The 25,408-nt window shown below is 39.2% G+C and overlaps 1 protein-coding gene across 1 annotated transcript in view; it reads right to left on the bottom strand.

The window, feature by feature from the left end:
• Positions 1–25,408, bottom strand: part of PTPRM (protein tyrosine phosphatase, receptor type, M) — a gene marked incomplete at its 5' end in the record, with an annotated part of 157,445 nt that overhangs the window by 76,461 nt on the left and 55,576 nt on the right. The window contains 5 exons of the mRNA XM_009699945.1: positions 13,140–13,327; positions 14,087–14,098; positions 18,332–18,358; positions 18,586–18,660; positions 21,237–21,388. Coding sequence (XP_009698247.1) covers positions 13,140–13,327; positions 14,087–14,098; positions 18,332–18,358; positions 18,586–18,660; positions 21,237–21,388 — 454 coding nt within the window. The remainder of the gene's footprint in view (positions 1–13,139; positions 13,328–14,086; positions 14,099–18,331; positions 18,359–18,585; positions 18,661–21,236; positions 21,389–25,408) is intronic.

Below are 25,408 nucleotides of genomic sequence, written 5' to 3'. Positions count from 1 at the left end.
TCCCTTTACAGCATCATCATCCTGCATTTCAGAGTCCAGCAGCAAGACAGTGGACCAGGAGAACAGCTACTAAAGTAAAAGAACTAGAAAACATAAAGGATGCCAGCTAACTTAAAAAACTCTTTGTGTTCTTTATAAACCAAAATGATTTTAGTTCTATAAAATGGACTACCAATAAGTAAAAAAAAAAATTTAAAAAATTACCATTTCACATCACATTGCTTGCTTTGTATATACCGAAACGTTGATTCATTTCCTTCTTCTTCATGCATGTTAACAGCCATACTGGGTCAAACTAGAGGTCCATACAACGCATTATTTCTTCTACAACAGTACTACTAGCAGATGTTTACAAAAAAGTATGAAGAATAGAGCAAATAGAGAGTGAATCTTTCCCCAGCATACCCTCTTAGCTTCCAGCAATCAATGGCTTTCCTGAGCAATCTCTTCCTCAGCCAGAGACTGCACACAGCCATTGTGTTTAATAATGAATTTGTCTAGTCCATTTTTGAACCCATTTATAACTCTGGCTTCACAGCATCTTGAGGGAATGAGCTCCACGACGTAATTATGTGCTGTGTGAAAAATATTTCCTTTTGTTCATTTTAAACTTGCTACTTAATGGTTTTGTTGGGTGCTCCTGATTCCCTATATTATAAGGAATAGTGAATAATTGTTAGCATTGCCGAAGTAACAATGATCTCTGGCAGAGCTCAGAATATCCTAAGGGGGTATTACAGCAGGCAGGAATGACAGATACTTCACTATCCTGGAAACGAGGTCGAGACCTGGTACTGGAGCTGATCAAGTGGCTCTGTGCCACTTGAAGGATTTCCTTACTCATAGAATCTTTACATAGTTTATTATGCCTACCTTACAGAAGCTGCGTACACCAGTGTTACGCGCAGCGTAAAAGCTGGAGTTGAAGTACGAATGGGTGAACGAGCAAAACTACAAACTGAAAATGCAGAGTTTTACTGTAGTTATTTGTTCAACTTGACCAGAGACACCAATGACAAACAGAAACAGCCACAGAAAGAAATTGAGTCTAAGTGAACAAAAGCTCAGCTGATATCACAGCCTAATGCAGAGGACAATGTTCTGAAATATTCTTCAAGCAAACAATACATAGAAGTGTTCTGGCAATGAATAACGGTTGACAGCACTTGGAAGAGCAATACTGGTATCACAAAAGACTGAAGAACTGTTGTATGCAGTCTTTCTCAAGATTAAAAAGCGTATGTCTCAACTTGACAGTCATGCTTAGATTCAGGGGATCTTGGAAGGACATGAAAATCTAAAAAGAGCTTTGCACTACAAGCTTTCCCTTGTTTATTTAAGTCACCTCATTTCTTTCCTAACTATTCCTGTGGGGCTGGAGGTGGCTGCTTTTACTGTTCTCTCCTGAGTAGAGCACACAGGATCCGACCTACCTTTTTAATATCTGTTATGTCATACTGGAATTTTGTTGCTTTCTCATCATTCCTGGTAAGTAAAAGCACGGAGATTGCTCATGTGTAGGTATTTACTGTAAACAATCTGAATGGTAATATTGTCTCACGTCAAAACTCTAAGCTCTGTGATACGGCCAAGTATATAAGCATCAAAGGCAAAGTATTCCTGTTGCCTTCTCCCGGGCTAATCACACACTACAACTTTATGTGTACTTCAGGAACCAATACTGCACCGCACGGAAGCTCCACCATCCCAGAGCAAGCTCTAGGAGGCATTCCATTCCGAAGGGAATCCTGTCGCTCTTTGGGTAGGACAGAGACAAAAATCTACAATTTTGCTAAAAAGAGCATATACCCCCTTTCCTGCAGGCGACCTGTGTTAGCAGAAGGTAGCCCCAGCTACGTCTGCTTCTGAACAGCCCCAGCTTGTGCAACAAGGAAGGTCCCTGCTTCTTCTGCCTCCCTTTGGTGTGAGGTTAAGAGTGGAGACAGCCTGTCTCTTGGAGACTCAGACCTCTCTCTTGTAGATACAGGAGCTTCTTTTCTGTTATATATTAAAAGCAGTTATTATTGCACAGGCAAGCACCTTGCTGCTAGATGGGTAACAACTGAGCTCAGCTCGTAGATGCATTTTAAACTTACATAAACACATGCTACCTATTTTTCCACAGACCAAAGCAGAGCATTGTCAGTCATGAATCTTTTTAAGATCTTAAGGGGAAGAAACTGCACCGTTTTGGTGAACAGATATTCAAGCTTTGTCACCATTACATGAACATGTCTAAACCATTATGTGTCTGATGCCCCTGGTGTTGCTTCCATTTAAGTGAATGGTAAAATGTAAAACAGGAAAGAATGTATGTTAAAAGCAATTTTAAAACAGTCCCTTACATTCCTTTAAAACCAACTGGACTTAAACACATGCTTAAGGTCTTCCCTGCCTTGCACTCCAAATCATGCTGTAAACCTAAAACTTTCAGCTCTTGTGTGTGGGTTTGTGGCAAGTGAGTCTGGTCTGCTGTTTCTGTCTTGTGAAGAAGTGTCTCCAATAATTCTACATGGTTGATGCCACCATCATGTCATTTCTGAAATACTGACGCTCACTGACCTTGTTTCACAAGTCCCCGAAGCCAGCCTGCTCTTCCTTCTGCCCACCTCCGGGCTGCTTTGCTTCCACAGGTACCCCAGTCTTCCCATCAGCTTTGGCCTGGGGGCCACTTTTATCCCATAGTTGCCCTGCTCATCTTTGTCTCTGCCTGACCAAGATACCTGCCTCTTCTCATGGCTGCTTGACAGGCTACATCCTCTTCACCTCTCCGATGACTTGCTGAGGACCCAGGGCAACCTAACTGCTAATTAATCAGAGGGATGCAGAGCCAAGCAGCTGGAGAACAGCAGTATCCCCACAAGAGCGTAGGCAGCAGCGTCACTGAGGTCCTGTGTGATGGGTACTGGGGGAGCAGCTACCACACTGAGACAGAGGTGATGGCAGGAGACCAGCAGCAGAGAAGGAGGCTTGCCAACCCTTTTGTCTGCCCAACTACGGCCCCCCAGATTTTCACCGGACTTAGCATTTCCCACAGAATCTTTTGGGTCCATCAAATCGGTATGCTGTAACAAAAAAGTCATTCTTAATGCTGATCATCTTTTCCATTGACAGGACAATTACTAAAGCACTACAGGAAATGTGTAAGAAGAACTCTTGTGTTCCAGTTAGAAAGCTTCTTAAAAGATACACTGAGGCGCAGGCTACAGAACAATACAAATTTTCATTTCCTGAAAAATTTATAATGGCTATTTTAACTTATTTAAAACAAATGCATTATAGAAAATAATGCATATTTTAGGTACGCTGTGGATAAACTGCTGCTAAAAGAAAACTCCTAATAGCTAAATTATGCTAATTTGATTTGAAAAGTGTTCCTCTTGTTTTACAAACAGCCAATAATAATGCTGTGGTCCTGAAAGCAGCAATGGACTAAAACACCTAATTATTTGTACTGAATAAATACAATCCATAGAAAACACATAGGGTGTATATATAATTAATAAAGAATATTTTATAATTGCATTTAACATCATTTGCATAATTCAAAATGGAGTAACTACATGACTGATTTTTTATGTCTTTTTAAAGGGCACTAATAAAATATGAAGGAGGTAAGGAGGTTTATATGAGTAGGAAGTAATGAATAGTATCTTGAACATTAAAGCACAATATATTATTCTGTGCACACAAACTGGACCAATTCATTTTTGCAGGTGCAACGGGAAAAGTATGGTACATCAGCAGTTTTCAAAAGTAAATAATATGCTAACTGAAGAAGGGATTACGGCTTCTGATCAAATATTCAATGTCTTATTTGAATAATTAATAAGTCAGTCTGGTGAAAATATGCAGTATATAGCCTGCAACGTTTCAAAACCTTTCCTTTCTTTCAAATCATACTTGTCAGTAGCATTTAGAAAGTTTAACCTATCACCTTAACGCTGCGAGCATTAAAGCCATTCTTGCAGATTTCCCTCTGGAAACCCCCTTTATGAGTGAAATTAAGTTCAGTGGCCTCATTTCGTTTCCTACCATGGTGTTCAATAGCCCATAATGATGCATAGATTGGCTAAATCTGAAACTAAACCCTAATTTCAAAAGGTACAGAGAGCGCACAGATTTGATACTAGTAAAAAGCATAGTAGCCAGATCACTCAGCAAAAGTGACTTGCCTAACAGCGTAAAATATATTCTGAGAACTCTGCTCAGTACAGTTTGACTGTTTCTCAGCCTGTGGCTGCCAAAGGGGAGGAAGACAAGACATGCTGGAGAATAACGGTGCAACAAATTTCACATGCTCAAACAGTGGCGTGATGTGTCAGTGTTGGTTACTAAAAGAATAAACGTATACCTCTGTGTACAGCCGAACATGAGGAAGCAGGAAGATGGAAAAGGTTAATTTTTCCCGTTCAAATTATGTAACTTCTGTGTTAATTACTTGGACTTATCAGATGTGGATACTGGATTTCCAAAGATCTCCTCAGTGCCACATTGACAACAATCAGTGAAACTTGGAAGCTATTTCCTTTATTGCTCCAATTTGACATTGCACATGCCCACAAATCTTCCCAGAATAAACTGAGAAAGGTTTTGCAATGCCTTCAGAGTCATGGATCAGGATGGAGTCATAGATCAGGAAAAAATGGGAGCAAAATTAAAACAAGTTTGGAAAGATTGCTGTGACAGCTGGACCCAAGATGGGAAAAACCCCACAACTTTCTAAAGCAGGTTGAAACTTTACTGCTATGGGATAATGAAGGACAAGAGGCACATCCACGAAACTGCACGCCACAGCTAAAATGAATCCAGTCATTAAGGATCAAGAATAACATTGGAGGTGCTTATCATGCTTTACATTGCTTTTTGATTTTCAGTCCAGCTATGCTGAAATATGAAATTAATGTCTGCTAAATATCTGAATATGGAAAAGACTCCCAGGGCATCTTCAGGACCATGAGAACTGACAGGTGACAGCCCATTTTTTATTGCTGATAGATTTTGCATCCATTCATTCGTTTGCCACCACATACATAAGGACTACCAGAGCCAGTAGAGGCAGAGAATGATTAAAATAGCTGCCAGAGCTCCTATGTAAGAACAACCTGCATTCAGTTTATCCATCCAATTGATCATCTTAAGCATCTGTATTTCACAGCTTTTGAGTGGACTAACACTTTTCCGAGCAGATCAATACCGCCAGTCTCTGTTTTAACTGCTTGGAGGGATACAACAGTCAGAAAAGATGCACTTAAAAGCTACCAGGCTTTCCTTCGGACACAGTCTAAACTTAACTTTACCTACAAGACTGAGTCTGGTAGACTGACATGGCGAAAAACACTGGGCTGAATTAGGCATCCTTGTTCTTGTTAGGCATCCTTGCTGCCTGAGATTATATTCAGTTCAGATCGTTCAGGCTACTAAGAAAAAGAAATCAGGAGGTTCACACCCAAGTAAACCACAGACTGACCAGTACCAAAAATAGCCCTGTCACAGCCTGAGCAAATAGCTGTCTACACCCCATGAGAGTAATCCTAAGGATATTGGAAGCATTCTAATCTATACACCTCTGCAATTTTATTATTCAAACAGGTAAAACCTCAAAGCCTTTCTAATGAAGCCATGACCTGCCTAAATCTATAATCTGCAGTAAGAATAAATTCTAATTAAACCTGCTTAAACAAAACATTAGAAAGCTGTTTCTGCATATACACGCACTTTTAATTTAATTGGAGGGGAAGTCATTTAGGAAGAGTGGGAGAAGGAAAGATTTAGGAAGTCTTGAGACACCTTGATCCCTGGGCACTAAATCTATAATCTGCAGTAAGAATAAATTCTAATTAAACCTGCTTAAACAAAACATTAGAAAGCTGTTTCTGCATATACACGCACTTTTAATTTAATTGGAGGAGAAGTCATTTAGGAAGAGTGGGAGAAGGAAACAGATTTAGGAAGTCTTGAGACACCTTGACCCCTGGGCAGTTAGCCACACTGCAGCACAGGGCAGTGTCATCTGAATGGCACTGAGCACTGTGACAGCACTTCTCATACATTCGAAGTCTGTTAAGAACAGAAATTCACAGCTACTAAGGATACGTTCAGAATTGCATAAAACTGCCTGACACACTGACAGATATTCAGCAAACTAAGTGTCTCTCCTCTGAACCGGAAAAACCCCAAACAAACTCCTATTAACTGCCACCCAGCTAAAATTCTTGACAACTGCTTCTTGCTGATCAACAACTGCAAGTCACCCGTTCTGCTGTGAGGCTTATTAAAGAATTAAAGGGATATTGCATGCACTGGGAAGTTGTGTCACTAATAACACAGGTTATTTACTAGTGAACGTAGCTTCTGCTTTGGGATGACTTTATTTCAACAATTTGGTATTGATCTGGGGTACCTTAGCATTTCCAAACCAAAACATGCTCCGTGGACATGGCAGCTGCTCATTTTTACTATTGCTTTTGGTCTCCTTAGACACGATCTTCCCAGTGCCGAGGCTTCCAGTATCCAGGAGTCTGGGATAAACCCAAGCAGGAACAAGCTACCTGGGATTCATGGAAGGCTCCTGTAGATCCCACAGCAATCTGAAGAAACGGGGTTTTTCTGAACACAGTACTCTGACAAAGGAGAAATACCCGTCTCACATAAAGGACCTTTGTATCACCATTAGTTGTGGTTATCCTTCACTCCGCATGGGCGCGAACACTTGCATAATAATACATGTCTATCATCAGACCACTGCAACTTTCCAGTATTAAAGATTCAACTGGGCATTCAGGCGATTGTTCTGAGCTCGACCTAAACAGATGAAACTTCAGGAAAAATAATAGCAATGATCTCTACAGATGACTATTTCCAACAATTTTCCACGCCATTTTTACAGGACAAATTCCCACTATTTTACTTCTGTTTCTATTTCTGTTATGCTTACAATCTCTAATGAGTTTTCTCATTATTACAAAAATAGAGAGACAAACGGTTACCTGCTCTCAGTTCTGGAGGACGCAGATGTTGTCCTCCGTGTATTTACACTGCGGACTAATGCCCCCATTCCCACCCAGTGTTCCAGAGTCTTTCTGCTTTCTTTGTAATTTGTGTCTTGTGGGATAGAAAATAACCTGCACTGATCGTGGTATTGACTGTCTCAGCTGGTGCTGCAGAGTATCAAATGAAATCAGAGAAAAAGGGATGATAAAAATGTAGAGGTTGGAGGTGAGATGGGCCAGTTACAGTCACAAGGAACACAGGCAGAAAAAGCAGCACCAGCTGGGTCCTGCCAGCAGCTATATCAACATAACACCAACAAAATACTTATTTTTCCTGCTATTTTCAAGATTTCAAAACAAGGCCCCAGAAGCACAGGGCTTAGAAGTGTCATGCAGCACCAAATTTGTCTTCCAGCTGGAATCAAAGAGAAAGAAAAGCTGGGTTGGAGTGACAGGATTCTAGTCTGTTATGCCTTTGCGTGACAGCAGAAAACCGAAACTGTATCCAGCTTCTGTCCTAGGTCAGACATTTATCTGACAGTGGTCTGGAGAAAACAAAACCTTAAGCAGGGACTTACGGGGTAAACTTCCTCCATGAAGAATTTCCTGCTTGCCTGCAACACCTTCTGCCCCCCAAAACAAGGATCTGTTATTTCTGCTGGTTTTAGAGAGGTCTTTTTCCTATTTTGTTTCTTAAAACCATTTTCTCTTTACCCCAGATATTTCACTGGCCAGTAGTACACTGCATGGAAAACTTTATTTTTATTGATTACCAGTACATCTACCTGCATATCCTCTGAAGTTCCATTTCAATTAATATATTGCTATGAAGACAGGATTTCTTTCATACACTCACCTCCAAATCCTCTTTGAATTATCCATTTTTTTTATGATTACCTTCAACCACAATCCCCCAAGTTATAACTGAACAGTGACCATGACCAGATAACCTATTTTAAAATACTTCTACCGATCTGTAATAGGTGCTAAGAAGTGCTAAACTGAAATGAATTGTTTAACAAACATTAGATAATATATTTCATGTTCCTGACCTGGATAGGCCCTCTGAGCCTGTATCCTCATACGTGTCCGTCTATTTAACTGCGGTGATTTAGAGATGAATACTGTTAGAGTGGTGCAACCCCTCAGAGAGGAGACCATGCAGCCTAAAAGGGGCATAACCGGTATAGTTTATCTTGACAGGGTATAACTTCACCATATGAGGGATAGCATTGGTTTAACGATATTAGTATAAAATAATTCCCTGACTGAAACAGTTAACTGCCACAAAACCTTGAGCAAGGATGTGTTTGACCGGAGGGGAGGAGAGGGAAGGCGAGAGAGACAGTGCGGGGAAAGGCCGTGAAGTTAAAGCTACATGGGGGCACCTTTTTTTAAACTGTTATCGACACAGGCCTGTTAGTGACAGTAAGCGAGGCTGATCTGAGCAGGATACCCTCTGTAAATCCTGGCTTTTCAAAGGAGCCTCTGGTTTTGAGATAATGGAAGCTCAGAACTCCTCGTCATGGAACATAATGTGAAATTGATTTTGCAAGGCTTTATCTACACAAAGTTGCACTGGTTTAATTAAAGGTGTGTTTTTAAATCAATTCTGTTAAACCAGTCCAAGCTCCTGTGTAGACACTCTGAAATCGATTTGAAACTGTCTTACGTCAACTAACCTTAATTTGGCAGAGAACCAATTTACACTGAACAGGCACCGATTTCTGCTGATCCAAAAATAGGGTTAAAAATAAACCTTATTAAAAATGATAAGCTTTTGATAAATTTCGCTGTTTCTGCCCTAGTTATGCCAAGCCTCTAGTAGTTTAGTCCACCTCTTTAGGAAGGAGAGGAACTCGCTTCTTTGCATCGACAGATACACGTCCTTGTGAGAGAACACAGTGCAAAGCACTGTGAAACTAGGGAGTCTAAACCCAAAAGGTGGCAGGTGTAAGGAGAAAGAAGGGATGAACTGTAGAGACCGCTTTCACCCCCCTTTTCTATTTATTTTGTTTCTGTAATGCAGAAAGGAGATAAGCAATGAGCCTCCTTCATGATCAGCAAATGCTCTCTCATGCTGTAGTAGTATTGGGGAGCAGCTTAAATAACCCACAATTAATGTAGGGATGCATGTGAAACCAGGCCAACGTTATCCTGTCAGCCTAACGTCGCTGGAACCAAGCCAAAATCTCGTCTTTCTTAAGGGTCTGGTAGGGGATAGAAAGGATTTTAAAGATCTGCTGCAGACTAGCCATGTGGAAATTTCCCGGAGTTGAAGGATTTCTGTTCAATCCCTTCCAATCATTCACACTCCAGCAGGCCGCAAATGAAGGTCTGCGTCTGAGTCCTCAGCTTACAGAGACGTATCCCCGTTATTTCCACACCTGAGAAACACATGGGAAAATGGGCAGCGAACTTGTTACCGACGTGCCACTACGGACAGGTCTGGGTGTGCTCTCCTTCTACAGGCCCAGCCAGACCCAAAATCAGAAGCCACATCGCTCCATCCAAGAGCCAGGGCCTGATCCTGCGCTAGGGAACAGGACCCGTCACACGTGCCGTCACCGGAACAGGGCTGGGCTGTGGGATGTCTCCCTGCTGATATTCAGCCAAAGCCTTTTCAGCGATGAGGGCCAAAGTATCTCAGCCTCTCCCAGAAGGAGAACAAAAGGGCACAATCCTGCCAAGCATGGTGTTTCCCCAAGCCCCCGTAGATCGGGAGTAAACGATACTCGGGATCTCAAGTGGGTCAGCCTAATGTAGAGTTGAGCAGCGAGTGACTAAGTACCAGCCTGCCGTTGCTTAAAGATGATTTTTCAACTTTATTCTTTGTGTCAGTTATGTTACTCCACAAACTTGCGCATAAAGCCAAGAGGACTTAAAAGTACATAGATGTGCTTAGATTGTGAACGATAGCCCTAATTATTGAGAACAGTGGCCCTACTTATTAAGTTTTATTTTAATGCACTTAAAACTACGCTAAGTGCTCTGTATCCTTGCACTCCTCTGAAGTGCTGCTAATGGGTAATGTGCTACTTCACTTTCTGTTCGGTTCAACAGATTTATTTTCAGAGTGAATCCTGTGTGAATTTCTCCTGAATCAAACACTTTCCCTGGCGAGACTATATAATCCTGCTGTCTTGTTAGAGCAAAAATCATCTATGAGACTTCATTCAAAACAAATCCCCTGCCAGACTATTTCTTCCTTTGCATTTGGACAGTTATCCTTCTGATAATTTAGAAGGAAAAAATGCTTTCGTTGTCTAGTTCAACCTTGTAGAGAGCCCAGTATCAGTCTGACAGCAGTGTAAACAAAGAGATTCACAGTCTTAGCAGTGCCAGAGTATATTGGGCAGTTTTTCATTGCATATGGAGGAAAACCAGCAATACTGCAGTAGTTCAATGGAAAAAAACCCCTCAAAGATAGGGCTAGTTATGGTTCATTCTGATGATAAACAATTTTCAGATGCAGCTGCAGTATTTTAAGTTCCTGTTCCCTGCCGCTATTAATAAACTGCACCCTAATGTATTGCAACTACTGGCATTAGTCATGACTACACCTACTGTCTGTAATGGGATGCCATTCATCAGCTTGGTAAGCTCAAAATTAAGTGGTTTTCCTGGAAACTGTTTCTCAGCAGCATTATTTGATCCACTGTAGTTAAAAAGCCATGTCATTGGTTGCATTATAAATTCCATTTTACAGTCGTCTTTTTTTTTTTTTTAATATATAAATTAATTGTAGCTTTCCTCTAGGCTTAACGCTGGTATAAAAGGTTTTGGCTGATGAGCAAATCTTTTCTGAAGACAAGAACTTTAAATTCTATAATTTTTAAATAACAGTGGCATAAAAAAACTCCCAGGAACAAACTCGTTTAAGTCAGCTACACAAATGAAAGTTGACAAGTGATTAGCTCCTTCTGGGAATGAATGGTTTTCTACATTTTAGGGGAAAAAATGTCATCAGTGACTCTGGCCTGAAGCATGGGCTTTGGAAGTCTAATTCTACAAATACCAGTTTAAACAATTACATATTTAAGCAATTGTTATAACATGGAGTTGGCATGACAAAGCGCAAACTTCAAAAAACCACTCTCTTGTAAAATGCAAGCAGTATGCACGCTTGTAAAAACTCGGCGATGTACCAGTAATTGGTATCAGTCATCCTGAAGGACCTGCAACACTGAATACTTCAGTTCCTGCCTTTAAAATTCAAGCATGGTGTATTGAGCCTCTAGGGCAGTGCACACTTGTGCGCACCCAAAAGAGAAATTGCTGCTTGCCCTACAGGGTGGAAGTAATTTAAATGACTTTTGCTGGTTGTCCTCCTCTCTTCTCTTTCTATCAGATGAAAGAATGAGAAGGGATCTTTTTTTTTGCTGGCTTCCACTTTGAGAAGACAGAGTTAAAATGGAATCTGTCTCATTCTGCTTCTCACTGGCTACGTCAGAGTAAGACCCATTCACACCTCCTCCTCTGATTTCTCACCCTCTAGTTTCCAAGGAAAGCAAATTTAGGACTGTGTACTGGGGTGGAGATGCAGTGCAATTTGGACAGGTTCCTCAACTGGACAAATGGACGGGACAGGTTCCTTGGCTGGACAAAGGGACGCTACCACACACAGAGGCAGATACAAGGTTGTGTCAGGTGCGGTCGCCTCCTGGAAATGGGGGGGTGGGCTGTTGGGGATCATTATTTGCTTCCTAGACCACATGGCAGGGAACTTGTTTTTTTTTTAAATCTAATCACATATCTGGGATCATAGTCCATTTGATGTATTAAAAGTTAACAGATTATTTCAGAGGTGACAGCTTCAAGTCTGCCTACAGATCAGACCCCACAAATTCTTACACAGTGCTTCTTCCTACCTGATCAATCAAAATTATCTCACGAATTCTCATACACTCTTATGACAATTTTGATAATTTAATAGTCTAACCCTGCAGATCAATCTTACGTATTTTTCTTCTGTGAAGTAATATATTTATGCTACTTGTTTTTGGGTTCAAATCCACTGAGCTGTAATCCTGTGGGAAACTACTTGCTGTAGACATCTTATCAACCCATATTAGAGTGTTCCTGTGTGTAAGAATCATTCACAAGAATAAACTCCTTAAAATCTGAGCTAAAAGGCAGAAAAATGTGGACCAAGGACACTCATTTTTACTCCCTAACAATTAAAATATTTGACCTCAGCAGATTTTAAAGGGTCTCAAATCCTTCCTCCCATTAGACAAGGAACCCAGGTTGGTAAGTGTTCATTCAAATATATGATTTGGATGAAGAGTGGTGTGTTCTTCAGACTCTTCAGCAAAACTAAACTTTTGAAGTCAGGCACAATACTACCCTTAATTTTGGTCATGACAGCAAGTTCTGCTCGTTTTCAGCTTTTTTCACTTAGCAAACTGACTCATCTCACAAGGAAGATGGTATCTGCAGTGCATTGAGCTGCGTTCCTATAGCATTTGCCAGGATGTAGCGGTCGTGACATTTAAAACTAAGATGGTAACAGGGAGGAAGAGGTCATTCTAGCATGAAATGAAGAAACAGAAGTTGAATTTCAAAAAAGGAAAAAAGAGAGACTGTAAGTTCATATGAAAAATAATGAGGATTAGAGATGGCCTCCAGCTAGTGGGAAACGGTTCAGGCACCACAGAATAAATTTTATAGCCCTGCGGCCTCTCTGAAGATTTGCGCACTTCCTTTCCATGATGAATACTATTATTCCAAGAAATACTGCTTGTAGAACTTGATTTCTAAGCTAATATCATGTTACAGGGTAACTGTGATTAGACAACCTGTGATGTAGAACTCTGGAAAAAAGCTATATTCTTCAATCGTAAAAGAAAAATATAGCAAGTTCTGGGAGAATGCTAGATTTTTTGAATACACAGCTTTATGCAATTAGAATTAGGCAGAGATTTCCAAGAAAAGTTTTTATGTCTCACTCCTCATCCTGGCTGGTTGCAATCAGAAAATTTGCTCACTGTAGAGACGACCCTTTTCATTCAATATTTTCCCTCACGCAGCAGCTGGCTTACTTGGTTGAGCAATTATTTTTCCTGTTCTGTGGTGCAGGTAGCAGACAGATAAAGCCAACACTGCAGAAGACATCACAATCAGATCATTAGACCCGACACTTACTTCATACTCTTCTTTGAATCCATAGCCTTCTGCACACTTCATCTGGGTGATGTGCTGTAGCAGGTCAGCCACCCGGATGGCCGGATGAAGCTGTCCGGTCTGGTAGGGCACATCCACTGGATCCCGCTTCTTGTAGGTATGGGACTGGACCAGGCTGCTTGTGTCACTGACCATCGTATGGGTTTCATCTAGAAAAAGAGTATCTCATAATGTACTGGCTCATTTTCCTATTATAAACAGGAATAGAAATTACACAGATTTCTAGAGGACTGGCAGAAATCTGACACCATCAGTATTGCTTCTTTCTGTGAAGGCTACACCAGAAGAACAGTAAATCCATGGAGCAGTTTACACAGGGAAATTGCAAGACTGACTGGAATGAGGCAAAGTCCATGGTTGCACAATGGAAGCGTTGCAGAGCAGTCCGAACTCTAATATTGTTTCAAATACCACTAGCTGATTACAAATAGGTTTTAAATTAGGCATTTTGTTCTAAACTGCATAGAAGTTTCATTCTGAAACTTCAACAAGTCCCACGGAAAGAAATTGGACTTGTATTCTTCTTAGACTACTGAAGTGCTATATTTTACATTGCAAATTTAGAGCAAATGTTTGGAGTGAGCAAAATAAAAAGATGACAAAATGGCTTATGGTTTCATCAAGCTAGGACTGCAATGGAAATGTAGATCTGATACAACACTTGGAGACAAACTATGAGAGGACAAATGCAAAGGATCATCTGATCGGGAAAAGTGTCTTGACTGGCTGCTGAACATGCTTTAGGACCATGGTGTATCATGAGCCATCACATTAGGCATGGAATGTTCTAGGTCAACTGACATGCAAGCCAACAAACAGGAGAACCCAGTGGGCTGGTTAAAATTTTTATGAGACACATACTCTCCCAACCCTCCACATCTCTTCCAAGGGGCAAATGGGCAACTTACCATTGATTGGCACTTTTAAGAAGATACATATCAGGAGAAAAAAAGAGGAGGAGAAAAAGGAAACAGGGCATAAGCAACAGTTCTACATTAATAATTACAGGTAATTTTATGTTTGTAATTTAGTCTTTACAGAGTGATTTCCTAAATGAGTCAGATTCTGATCTCAGTTTCACAGTATAAATTAAATGTACTGAAAGCAAGGTATCTTATTGTGAGTCAATTCACACAGATGCAACTGAGATCAAAACTTATACTCAGCAGTAAATAGACAGATGTGAAAGTGCCCTCCGCCTAAGGAAGCAATATGACTTTCTTCCTGTTTAGATGGAATTTAAAAAATTTGTTCAGACTTCACATGAGAAAAAAAACAATTCAAATTCTAAGGTCCAAGTATCATCATAAATATTTTTTTCTGTTTACTCAAATAATGATTTTACATATCTCAAAGAGTTTTTTGTTTTTAACTGAAATGGTAAATGTGGTGCTTTGACTTATTCAAACTGCTCCTCACTGGCTGCACACTAAACATAGCAAGGGGTTTATAAAAATACTATATTTATTTAAAAAATATTACTTTGTAAAATATGTTGTATGAAAGGGAAGCATTAAAAAAATATTTCCACACTCATAAGTTAGATATATTATAGCAGAAAGTTCTACAAATACTCTGGATCAAAAGGTCCCAGATTCTCACGTACACATCAAAAATACTACCAGACCTCATTAAAGGTGAGATTCTAGTCCTAGTTAGACCACAGAAAATTGGAGTTAAAGCCACAAGCTCAACTAATCATATTTCAAGGATTATTTTAGGTTCTCTCAATTCACACTGATACTAAGACACATGAAATCTGGTCTGCGATAATCATACAGTCAATATGAACTCTGCATCTAAGCCTAAACCATAAATAACAGAGAAAAATTTCTGAGTATGAGTATGGGCATTTCACTGCTTTTCCTGTTGGTTTGCTAACCTGATCTAATGCAGAGGAAAGTGATTCATCTTTTATTCATAAAATTTGACAACTTTTGTCTAATGTGTAATAAAATTGTACTGCAAAGCACCTTGGGATGCATGGCATGAAGCGTGGTATACAAGTATAGGTACAGTATGTTGCTGTTGAGATGGCACCTGAAAACTACAAGGTGGCTAAGACACAAAAGACAAAAAAAGTGTAGGAAGTTGATCATGATTTTTTGGGTGGCTTATTTCAATTTTAGAAACAGGCTGGAAAACTTGGGTTTTTTTTTTTTGCAAGCTACAGAATTCCTTGTAACACAGACTGTTAGTAACTAAGATGAAGGCAAAGTTATCAGATAGCACAGTCTTGTGCTACGAAAGCAGCAGTTTTAATCCTTGTGAATCCCTTTCCTGTGAGCTCCTTTGTTTTAGATTAATTTTCCTCTCTCTATTTCTTTATCTCTTATAGCTGCATTGATACTGTTTTTCTTTCTTTGGGAGTGATCTTTTAAGTTGTTTTAAATACAGTGCTTTCAATCCTTGGTTTATATGGTACTTTAGGAGCTGTGTATATTAGTTTTTTGCTTTGCTTTTGAACACTGTAGCATGTGCTTTTCAGGCATAATAGTGCACTGTTTCTCAAAGGGTGCGCTCCTCCAGATGCAGTGCTCATATGCAATGGGAAGTTTGTCCAGCTCAAATACTCCTACAGCTGTAGTTGTTCTACTCTCCACTTACTCATTCCCATAGAGCTGTACAACACTTCTTAAATAATATATTTATTTACTAGTTATATGAACTCATGGCATGGAAGGTATCTGCAAACCCAGCCCAATATCTTTTCTGGGCTGAGACTCTTTTCCTTCTCCAATTTCAGAAGTATGCACATTGCTCATACTGGACAAACAGGACCTACAGTCATGCTCAGTAACTATGAATTTAGCCACTGTTACGTAAAGTGTTTTTTTAAATCTCAGGTTTTCACTTAGGTTATTAAGCTAAGCATGAAAGTTTTCCCTCAAACGTGAGAAAATTTCCTCATATCTGAAACTGAGAAGTTACTCTTTTGCATCATTTAAGGAGTTCACCACTAATTATCAGTATTTTTTTTTTTTCCAATTGGCTAAGAAGTTCCTGATTTGGATGAATAGTCCAAAGATCTTGCTGTACATGAATTTGGAAATGGTAAGTGTGTTGTGGCCTTTCTAGCAGATTTTGAAAACTAAACTCAACCATTCACCAGACCTGTATCCTTCCCAGGAGGTCGCACTGAAAAGTTCATTTAGTTCTAACCATAGAGTTGATCCTGCAGTCTAACACAACTTCTTTGGATGTTGGAAGACAGCAACAGCAGGTATTAGTTGCAATTAAAACCCAGCATATTTTGTTAATAGCTATATTCCTCTACCAACTCAAGCATAGCTAATTTGATTTATCTCAGATAAAACACTGTTCCTATATAGACAGTCATAAACACATTTTGTGGGAGAGACCTGATCTGAATGGAACACCACTCATAAAAGGGTACTAAATTTTTAACATGTGAGGTTACAAAAATATTCATTTTCCACAGTGAAATAACTGGAAGATTTTCTGAGATGAGTAAGCACAGGTTGCTGTAGTAGGCCATAAAATACATATCTAACTAATTCAAGATTTTACAGACTTAGTAAAAGCAAAGAATCTTTTTTTCCAGCGTGTATTTGTCTGATATCTGAATTACTTGCTTAGAGATTATTTCTTGGGGGGAAAAAGCTAACAAATAATTTTACCATCATTATTATATAGCAAAGGATCACAAAAAAACCCCAGAGAAATCATTAACTAAAACTTAATAATCCAGACAGGAAATCTCAGAATTTTTCTCCTGATAATAGTACTTTTCTCCTTGCCCACCCACAAGGTCAGAAAGAACATCTACTGGATGAAGTGTTGAATGAATGCTAAAGCACACAAAAAATCTAACATCTCGGGCAGTTAAAAGGCACTGCAAATTTCATTTGCATGCAGATTATTACATTGTTACAGTCACTACCATTACCTTCTTCCAGATTTACATAATGTATAAAAACGCACAAGTTCCTTCTCCAAGTTATCACACTGAAATGCACTGTGCTAAATATTCTTTCACAGTAACAAATTTTCAAGATCATCTTCCTAAACTTCTACTTCCTATATGCTTCACTCTACTTTTACTTAAGCCTCTTGAACTTACAGTTTAAGGGCAGGAGTCAATTAAGGGGTGTTACATTTTTTACAGTGATTTGAAGAAAAAGGAAGAGAAAGAACAGTATTTGTTGTAAAAACATCAATCATTGTAAAAAGAATAGATAGGCTTAACATTGGAGTTTGAATTCTTGCTACAGTGTACTGTTATATTTTGACTTACTATTTTTAAAAAATCTCCCTGTTTAGTTTAAAGTTAGTATGGGAAGGAGGTGTAAATGACAAGCCACAAAGTGGTTAGAGTTACTCAAGCACTGACAATGCAATAGTGCCTCATGCTCATTGTTTTACCACTGTGCAGAAACCTCTCTTTCTGACACTGGACAATAGCAGGCTTTCCTTAATTCCCAGGGGAAATGCTTTACATTTTAACTGTATGTTTTTTAACCTACAGTTCTACTGTTTTATTTCATTCCTGTGACACCTGATGCATAATAAACGATATACTCTAAGTGTCATGTTATCATTTTGCTGTCCAAAGTACCATCTCTCCTCTGAAACTTCACTTTGACAAGCATGTCAGAAACTCTGCAGTATTGTGAGAAGAAATGATAACTGGTGGATGGCCAAACCCATATTTTGTCTGATTTTCTGTATGGTGGATTTGGACGTGCTAGGTTTACAGTTGGACTTGATGATCTTAGAGGTTCTTTCTAACGTAAATGATTCTATGATTCTATGAATGGCCTAATTAGGAAAAAAAGTTATTTTTAAGAAGTGACATCTTTGGTTCTGCGATAAAAATGGAAAAAAAATGAGGGAAACTATTTCAATTGCTGCGATAATCAAATTCTTTTGTGTCACTCCAAATACATGCATAAACATTTCCTTGCAAATCCACTTGTTAAAATTTTTTCTCTCTTTTCTCCCCTGACTTGCATTATGACAGTAATAATCAAGCCTGCTACCTGTCCTTAGCATTCTCAGTGTAGCCAAGCCTACCACCCCTCTCTTTAGCATGAAACTCCAGCTTTTTGCATATTATTGTCTGTACCCCGAGAACTGTGACTTTCCAAATTACTTCAGCAATAAACTTTGATAAAGGCAAATGTTCTCACCTAAAATTGCAGTTGGCACAAATGGATCTGTCATACATCATAAGCAGGTCAATGCAGAAAAGGTAAAAAGAGAGAGAACAGTAAATGATTGATAAATGTTTCTGAGTTTTCTTTCAGAAAGCTACTGTAAGCAACCAGTATGTTGCTTATATATTTGTTAAATTTCTATGGCAAGAAGTAAAATAACATAATTATATATGCTTTTATTATGAAAAGGTCTATATAGGGTGGAAACTAAGAAAAAAAGCGGTTACCTGGGTAATAAGAATTAGGCACTGTTGTGCTCAATGTGTTAGTTTTCATTGTAAATGAAGATGGTGAGGATACAGCTGCAAAGAGAAACAAAGCTGGTTAGAGACAGTGAAGCGATACGTGGCTATTTAAGCTGAGCAATACAGCGAATGTGATTGACTTGGCTTCGAGTCCATCCTGTTGTGTTTGTTGCACTGGGATCAGGACTTAGGGAAAACCAGGTGTGTCTAGTGAATAAAATAGCTCACTGCATTTGATCAGTTCTCTAAAAGGAAATGTCATCAGAGAAAGCATTTTGATCGGTGATGACAAATATACTTCCTAACTCACAAGATTAGACTGAATACTGATGCTTGAATAAAGACATCACAATGACAACAGGTGAGTTTGACAGAAGCTTTGGTCATTAGTAAGTTTACTTAATAATAATGTAAATACTGCATGCAAATATTCTACAATCATTCATTTTTTTCTCTCCTTTTTTGGTTTTGTTCAGACAGGTGGATAATGTGTACTCAGATGTTATTATGCCCTGAATACTACTCTTTGTTTAACAATGGTTTTGAGGGAGTGATACATAGACCAATGCTCGCATTGGTATTCAATCATTTAACCATTTGTAAAACCTATGGGAAAGCCCAATGCAACACATTAAGTTCAGTTAGTTCCCTGGTATGCAAAGATCACGTGAATTAGCATTGTAAGCACAGATACATTCAACAGGTGGGAGTTATTCACAACATTTTACAGGACGTTCAGCCAGAGAGTCATCAAAGGTTCTTAAGCAAAGCTCATTCCAAATTCAGCCTTAGTTGCTTGTCTATACAGCTCAAATGCAGTCGGAGCAGTGAACGTAAGCACATTCTGGATACCTATAAACAGACTGACAGGAATTTGTGAAACAAAAGTAGAATTGAGGGAGACAGGATCTGCTGGATGAGGAGTGAGATTACTCCTACTGCCTTTCATCCACCTTTTTTTTTTTTTGGTTGATCTAGGGCATACAGTTGCCAGCCCTTTTTAAGATGGAGATACCTGAAAACTGGCTTAAATAATGCTGGCAGTTATCGCTTATCCTATAAATGAATATATCTGAGACTACTTTCATTTGATTATGTCTCCTGAATCACTGGATAGAAAGAACAGAGTGGAATTCCTTTTGGGTATGGATGAAGAGATTACTTGAGGTCAGGGCTGCTGCAGCTAATAAAATCGGCTAGATACAGAACGCAGCCAGGAAAACAAACTTTCATAGGAAGCGGGAATGTTCTAAATCTCTTGAGTACAAGGCCTTACACAAAGATTATTCCTAAAGATTGTCAGACTGCTGCCTCTGGTGTCAGACTGCTTCTTCTGCTGACCACATTTCTTATGGAAAGTCCAATTAGAGGTTCTAGCCCTCAAGTGGTATAAAATACTTGCTATGCCAATAATTTCAAATTGGGTTAAGGTGGTTTACAGAAAGAGGATTTAGTCCCAGGAACTCATTGCGTCTTCATTGGTTATTGTGACCACTCAGTAACACCATTGGAAAACTACATCATGATGACGGAAGACTAAATCAAACCTCTTCACCTTTTCACAGAAGTAAGCAATCTCATTAACTGCAATGGTATATTCTCACCAGAAAGGCAAGTCAGATTTTGAAAGATCTATTTCAAAGCAATTCCAAAAGTAACTCAAACGCAAATTAACATTGCAAATTCTGAGCCTAATGCTGCTGAGAGAAGCCTCATTGTATAAACCTCACAGAGTGTTTGTACAATTGAGCTCGTCAAAGATAAGTTCCTAAGCATATTACTAAAGAGGGGGAGTTGGGCCTCACATACTGTTCGTACTTGAAACAAAATTCAATCTTCGACAAATTCTGAATATGTTCAAAAACACTGGTACACAAGAAAAACTGAGGTTCCTTAAGAAATACAAAATACAAGAAAGTTTTTTGAACATAGTCATTCTTTTTTCATTCTTTTTAACAATTATAAAAACTAGTTTTTCCCGATCTTTGCTTAGTGCTAACCCCCAGATAGGAGTGAGTCCTTGACTAAAATTCTAATACAGGAAATTTTATATCCCAAATTTTATTTCTTTTCATGGTAGATCCAAGAAGACCCAGGATATTAGAGAATCTCTTATGAAATTGCAGAACAGATAATTCCACTGAGTTCTTCCTTTGTACAAGCAACAGAAAGAGCATCATCTACAATTGAAAATAATAAGACAATCAGATCAACTTTATTAAGTTATGACATTCAAAAACAAATTTTGCCTACAAAAAAAGAAGTGAGCAGGGGAAGCATTTGAAGGACTTAGGACAGCATGAGGGATATAAAATTTTTAACATAATAGAGATTGGAGAAAGGTAAAACTACAGCTGTTTCAGTAATGTCTTCGCTCTTCTTCAGAAGAAAAGGATGGGCAGAAAAAAGCTCAATTATCCTTATTATTTTTAAAGAAGTCTATTCTTGATGTCTGACTGTCTTGCTCATTCGAATACACACTGTAATGTGCTGCACGGTGGGAAACTCTGGGTCCCATGGATTTTCTATGACTGAGTAATAAGGAATATTTTAAAAACCATTTGCACCTTTCTTCCACCTTCCAAAAAAAAAAAAAAAAGAAAAAAGAAAAGAGAAGAAAAGAAAAAACTTACATCTCCCATTTAGATTGTGCGTGTCCATGAAAGAGAAAGCTTCGTCACAGTTGGTGCCTTGCTCAGTGTAGCTTTTATCCATTGAATTCACCATCACTGTCATTTCCTGCCGTGTACTACTCAATGTCTCTTTTCGCTTTTTAGCCAATTTTCTTAAGAAATGAATGTTGAGGAAAAAAAAGAAAAAAAACAACACTCAGTGAGCAGACATTGTCTTCACGTTGTTTAGATCAGTATTGTGGTTTGTAAGCATGTTAGTAAGTAACATTTACAATTATTCCTGCATTTCTGGAAACTTAAATTGATGTCACACTCATGTCTTTCAACAGCATCTGATAATCAAGGGAGAGTTGCCAATGCCCTGACACGGTGAGCACCACCTTAACCCTTGGGGACCACCACTGAATTAAAGGGGACTACTTAGATACAAAGGTGATGTGAGCTACTGTATCAGAGGCTACATCTGTTTAAATACATAAATAAAAATGATAGGAGAGAAGATTTCACTGCAACTGACAAATCAATAATAACTTTCACTTCACATACGCAGAAATGTCTGGAGCTGTTTCACTGAGATGCCATATAATACAGCTAACTGGTTTACAACATACTGTATAATATATGTTTGATCTCTTAACACACTTTGCACAAGCAAGCGAGATTTTAAATTGACTTGCATTTCTAAAGACTATTTTCTGTCGCTCTTGATTTCAGGAGAGTTAGTCACAAGAGTTAGTTGCTTCTCAGCAGGAGTGGTCTGTCAGAGACAAGATCTTGATTCTGATACTGTAATAGTGACTCATTAAGCTATAGAACTGCTTTGGACACATATACCTCTTTTTTCCAGATCTGTCTGTTTCTAACTAAACTAAAATCTCACTCTGTCTCCCCCAGAGTTATGCTTAGCTACCATCACAAAATAACACATCCAAAACTCTTGATTTTTCTTTCAAGCTCTGTGAGACATCTGTGATCCTGATGATGGTGAATCTCATTCCCATTTGGCTTGTTTCCCTGGCCTGCGACTCTCTCTTAGACCAAGCCTTTCTGCAAGTCCTTGCTTACAGGCTTCATTTAAATTTTCCAGATTCTTTCTATATAGTATCTTTGAGGTATGGGTTTTACACAGAAATAACTGCTCCACAGACTTGGATCTTCTCATATCTGTTCGTTCAATGACTTTTCCTCTGTGAGAAACATAATGAGCCAGCTCATGTCCATCCACCAGAAAGATTTTTTAGATATCTTCAACCAGAACTTACAAGAGCTTATTATCTCATCTATGTTTCCTTCCATTTCTAGAGACTTACTGCATCGAGCATAACCACCTCGTGCTAATTCTCAAAGCCCCTCTCTTTGTGAATTCTCATTCAGTATGAAAAAATGATTCCCACCACAGACAAAAATTTTATACTAGCCTCCACTAGATTTTCGAACAGGCACATGTTTGTCTTTTCTCACTCTGCATAGGAGGAGCTTTCTGTAAACCTCCCTACCGATAGCTCGCTACTGTGCCTCAAAGCACTGCCTGCAGACACCCTGTGCCAAGTACTGATGTTACTGCTCACTACGCCGATCAGTATTGCCTCACAGTCTCCCCATGCTCCCCATCTATTTACCTGTTGTCTCTTATCTTACACCTAGATAACAAGCCATCTGGGCAGGAGCTACGCTTGTGTTCTGTACTGATACAGTACCAACCTCAGCAGTATCTTAGTCCATGACTAAAGCTCGAAAGGCCTTTGAAACTAAAGTCTTGCTGTTAACAGAAGTAGTAAGTGCAAGCATGGTATTGGGTCATTGCACACAAAAGTATTAGGGGGCACATTTGGCCCTCAATAAACTGCTGGATTGCCACTCCCGTCATGAGGGCATGTCCCCATGACTGAAAGCGGTTGAAGTCCTCTGCCTTAAAAACCTGCCACATACCTGCAGTAACGAGCTGTGTGTACATCTTTGCTCATCCCAGCTCAGAGCTCACCTGCATCAGCTTGAGCCACCACAAACACACTCCAGATTGAGACTGATGCTGCCAAGGAGAGCGCTTATGATCAGCTGGATGGCAGCCACTGGTGGGAGTCTGTACTACTCTAGGCATTTAGATGTGCAACCAAACCTCATCCATAAATGCTCATTATTACGGATTTCAAAATTCACCAATGATAATATTACAGTCCAGCTTGTAAGATAAACAGTAACAAGTCACATCCTTCTTGTAGATAAAGTTTAACTCCTGATTTTTTAATTTTGAGTATTATTGGTACACACCAAAAATAACTCATAAACAAAGGTTTTGTTTCTAAATTTTTGATTTAACCTTAATTTAAGGAGATTAAATGGAGGAACTTAACAATTCCCTTTCTGATCAACATTAACTGACTTCGTAGACTTGATGACAAAACTGGTTCTTTAGTGCTTCACAGTGCATAAGTGCAGAAGGGATCATTAGATAATCTAGTCTGAAATCTTTTATATCAGAGACAGTAAAATTTCACTCAAGTACCATAAGCAAAACAAAACTCTTGTATCTTTTGATTCCTCCAATCTCCCGACTCCTTCACATCTAATTGTAATGAATGAGCAACCTATTATTTAAAGTAGAATCTGAGATGTATCTCTTAATACATGAAAAACTTAATGTAAGACAGGCTTATCAAAGCGGTAACATGAAATGGATATATTTTTTCCTCTTTCCACCCTTATCTCAGATGGCAACACACTAAGTCATGCATGGCTCCTCTTCTGATCCTCTTTAGCCTTGAGCTGAAAGTACACACAGCTACTCCCACCACCTGCCGACCACTGGGAAATTCCCAGTTTAGCTGGGTTGTGAAACCAGAACCTGAACAGTGACAACGACAGCATCCACAGTGTGGTCGTCTTCAGTGTGGAACTTCATCTGTAAGGCATGCATTGTACTTATTTTATTTCACAGCTGTGCAGACCACAGGAAAGTACTTCAGAACAATTCAGGACTAGAGCAACGCTTCAGGAAGGTGTGCGGAAGCAGCTTTTCCTCACGAGACTTCCCTCTCTTCAGGCTGGAATCAGCAGCGTCTCTTGAATCAGCCACCAACCCAATTAGCTGTCTAGGCACTGCGTACTCACCAAAGCCAGGGATCTGCAGCATACAGTGGCCTTCCTTTGCCCGCCAATGGACCTGTGAGTACTCTCTCTATTCACAAAACCTTTAATCGCTGTCCATCTCTCAAACCCAGCACTTTCTCCAAGAACTCTCGCATGTGAACACTGTACTGGTGAACAGGTAACAACTCTTCCTTAACAGTTTTTTAAAGAAAAGTTACTAGGAGAAATGCCCTGGGCAACACTATAGTGACACTGATCCATTATCTGAAATGTGGTAAAATAGATGATACCAGCCACTCGGTGGATTACAAAAACCCCCATGCTCTGTAGGGTGCACATCTCAAGCACCGCTGTTATAGACAATGTCCTTTATTTTACAGGAAAAACTGTATCCTTCCCAAGGAAAGCCAGAGTTCTTCCTTATTACACCAACAATACAATGCTCAAATTTTATAAAAAGTCAGCTAATTTTCTTAAAGAAATTACAGTAACATTTTCTCATTTCCTTCATTTTTGGTTTTGATCCCATAATCAAGCTATAGCAGATTGTTTTTATGACAGTAACAACTGTACAGTACTTCTCAATCTGAATCTAATTGTGGAAGTAGGTCTTGTGGGAAAAGTTCAAATCCGAAACAACTGTTACAGGAAGAGAGCGATACCAGCCAGACTTTTCCACTGTGAACAAAAACACCCACTGGACTTAGTCAAGTAAACTTTAGCTGAATATAACATTTTTTACATCTGCAGTTTTCAGATCTTGCTGAGAGTGCTGCAGTGCTGCAGTCTCTGCTTCTCATCCACTCCTTGGATCTCTCGATCCCTGGGAGGCTCTAGCTATACAAGATTTAAGAAACTCGTAAAACCACGGTACTTCACATCATCATCACCACTCATGCTCTTAGATTTGAAGTAAATTTGGGCGGAGGGGGAAAGACTTAAATATTTGATCATCTTCACTCATGGAAAAGACACTTCATAGCTACTCTCTGATGTTTGCTCCTCAAAGGAAAAGAGATTTATAACCAAAGGAAAAAATAAAGCAGATGGAAACTCCCATGATGACTACCTAGGATGAAATTCTT

The sequence above is a fragment of the Cariama cristata genome, unplaced genomic scaffold (genome assembly GCF_000690535.1).
Source record: "Cariama cristata isolate BGI_N322 unplaced genomic scaffold, ASM69053v1 scaffold8685, whole genome shotgun sequence".
NCBI classification, from domain to species: domain Eukaryota; kingdom Metazoa; phylum Chordata; class Aves; order Cariamiformes; family Cariamidae; genus Cariama; species Cariama cristata.
Note: the sequence above shows the minus strand (reverse complement) of the source record. Positions and strands in the feature narration are given on the sequence as shown.